A 1,776-nucleotide genomic window follows, 5' to 3' on the forward strand; every position below is an offset into this window, starting at 1 on the left:
CCTATTATGTGCTTACTGTGTTTCCCCTGTCCTATTTGTGTGTCTGTTGTACGTTCCATGTGGAGACAGGGCCTATGTTTTGTTCATTGCTGCATCCTCAGTGCCTAGCATAGACCCTGACACATAGTAGTTGCTCAGTACATTTTCTTGAACAAAAGGATGGAAGAAAGAGAGAGGAGAACCTGGACTCTGTCACACAGCAACATCTGTGCTATTTTTCACAGGAGAAAGGAAAACAAGGAACTTTAGTAAAAGAACCAAATTTACTTCAGTTTAAGGCAAATTCCACACAGAGACTGTCTTAGAGACAGGCACAGGACCAGACAGCATAGAAACACCACCATCATGCATGACAGGAAGGGAAGCAGTGTCTGGCAACAGACGGGGTGGGGCCTGGTCTCCACCCAGGAACGGGAGGTTCAGTGGGCTGAGGAGCCCCATGCGGCAGGAGGGACTGGCATGCATGACCATGTGGGTAAAGGCTGGGCAGCTGGGTGGGCCCAGGGGTGAGATCATCTTTCTCACCTTTCCCACAGCAGGGGCAAGGGCTCAGGCTCAGATGTCAGAGCCCAAGGCTGAAGGATGAGGGTGGATTTGGGGTGATGGGATGGAATAGGGTGACCCTAAAACCAAGACGGCCTTAAGGGGTTGCACTGGTGAGGAGTGGGATGAGGGAAGCTGGGCGTGGGATGAATGTGGACTCTCAGGGTATCAGAGCTGAAGGTAAACCCAGGGCCATCTGGTCAATCCTCTTGCCTTACAGATGTGAAAACTGAGACCCAGAAGGTAGAAAGGCCTTGTTCAAGTTCCCACAGCCGGCAACAGCTGGAGGCAGGGCTTGAACCCAGGACTCCCAACCCCTATCCCCATAGGATAGAGGGGCAGTGTGGGAGTGCTGGAGCTGGGCTGCTTCTTGCCCAGGCCCCCAGGTGGGCAGCAGAAGATGGTGCCCCAAGGACCCTGGGCAGTCTCTGGGGAGAAAGGGGGATTCCTGGAGCCAGGAGCCAACTGTGGAGGTACCTACGGGCTCAGACCAGGGAGAGGCCTGTGGATCTGTGTGTCTAGAACCAGCGTCATACTGGGCTTGAGAGGCACCAGAAATGACTCTGTGCCTGAAAAGCCTCCATTCCTTGCCCACCATGTGGCCTCCACCTACTATCACAGCATCCCCTTCATGCGTCTGTAGGACTCCCACTTCATGCAAGGGTCCCAAGGAGGGGTCACATGTTTAGGCACTCCTGCAAACCCAGCAGCCTCACAGGGTTCACTGGAAATGGGACAGGATAGAGACTGGGTAGGGGTCAGGGGCCAGGTATAGGAGTAGACACCACAGGAGGAGGGGAGGGAGAAGGGGGCCTGGAGGTGGGAGGCTTAGCCCAGGCTTCAGGGTGATATAGGAGCAGATGGGATTACCCAGGTAATAGCTCAGGTGGGCTGAGCGGGACCCCAGTCGTCCTGATTAACATCTTCCTGGCTGGTCCAGAACCAGGTATCAATGAAAGGAGAGAAGAGCAGGGGCCCAGATCCCCTCCTCCACCACCCGTACCCCCAAACTCTAGGGGCTTGGGCAGTATGGGAAGGAGTCTCCAGAAGCCCCACCCGCTGTGGGCCTCCCAGGCACACGTGTTCCAAAGGCTGGGCAGGATGGTCTGTAGCTGGGTCTGGGTACCCTGCCTCCCTTTCTACTGGCCTAAGCCCCAGCCATCTGAGCAGACAAGGCTCAGATGTGCGTGTGCAGGGGGGAAGCAGGGGGCGTGCGGGTGGGGGACCGCGGGG

General features: G+C 56.2%; 1 protein-coding gene across 1 annotated transcript in view; it reads right to left on the minus strand.

The window, feature by feature from the left end:
• Positions 1-256: 256 nt before the first annotated feature.
• Positions 257-1,776, minus strand: part of CPNE5 (copine 5) — a 92,047-nt gene continuing 90,527 nt past the window's right edge. Inside the window, exon 22 of the mRNA XM_024766391.1 lies at positions 257-1,776. Coding sequence (XP_024622159.1) covers positions 1,721-1,776 — 56 coding nt within the window. The 3' untranslated portion in view covers positions 257-1,720.

The sequence above is a fragment of the Neophocaena asiaeorientalis genome, unplaced genomic scaffold, assembly GCF_003031525.2.
Source record: "Neophocaena asiaeorientalis asiaeorientalis breed wild unplaced genomic scaffold, Neophocaena_asiaeorientalis_V1.1 scaffold46, whole genome shotgun sequence".
Classification (NCBI taxonomy): domain Eukaryota; kingdom Metazoa; phylum Chordata; class Mammalia; order Artiodactyla; family Phocoenidae; genus Neophocaena; species Neophocaena asiaeorientalis.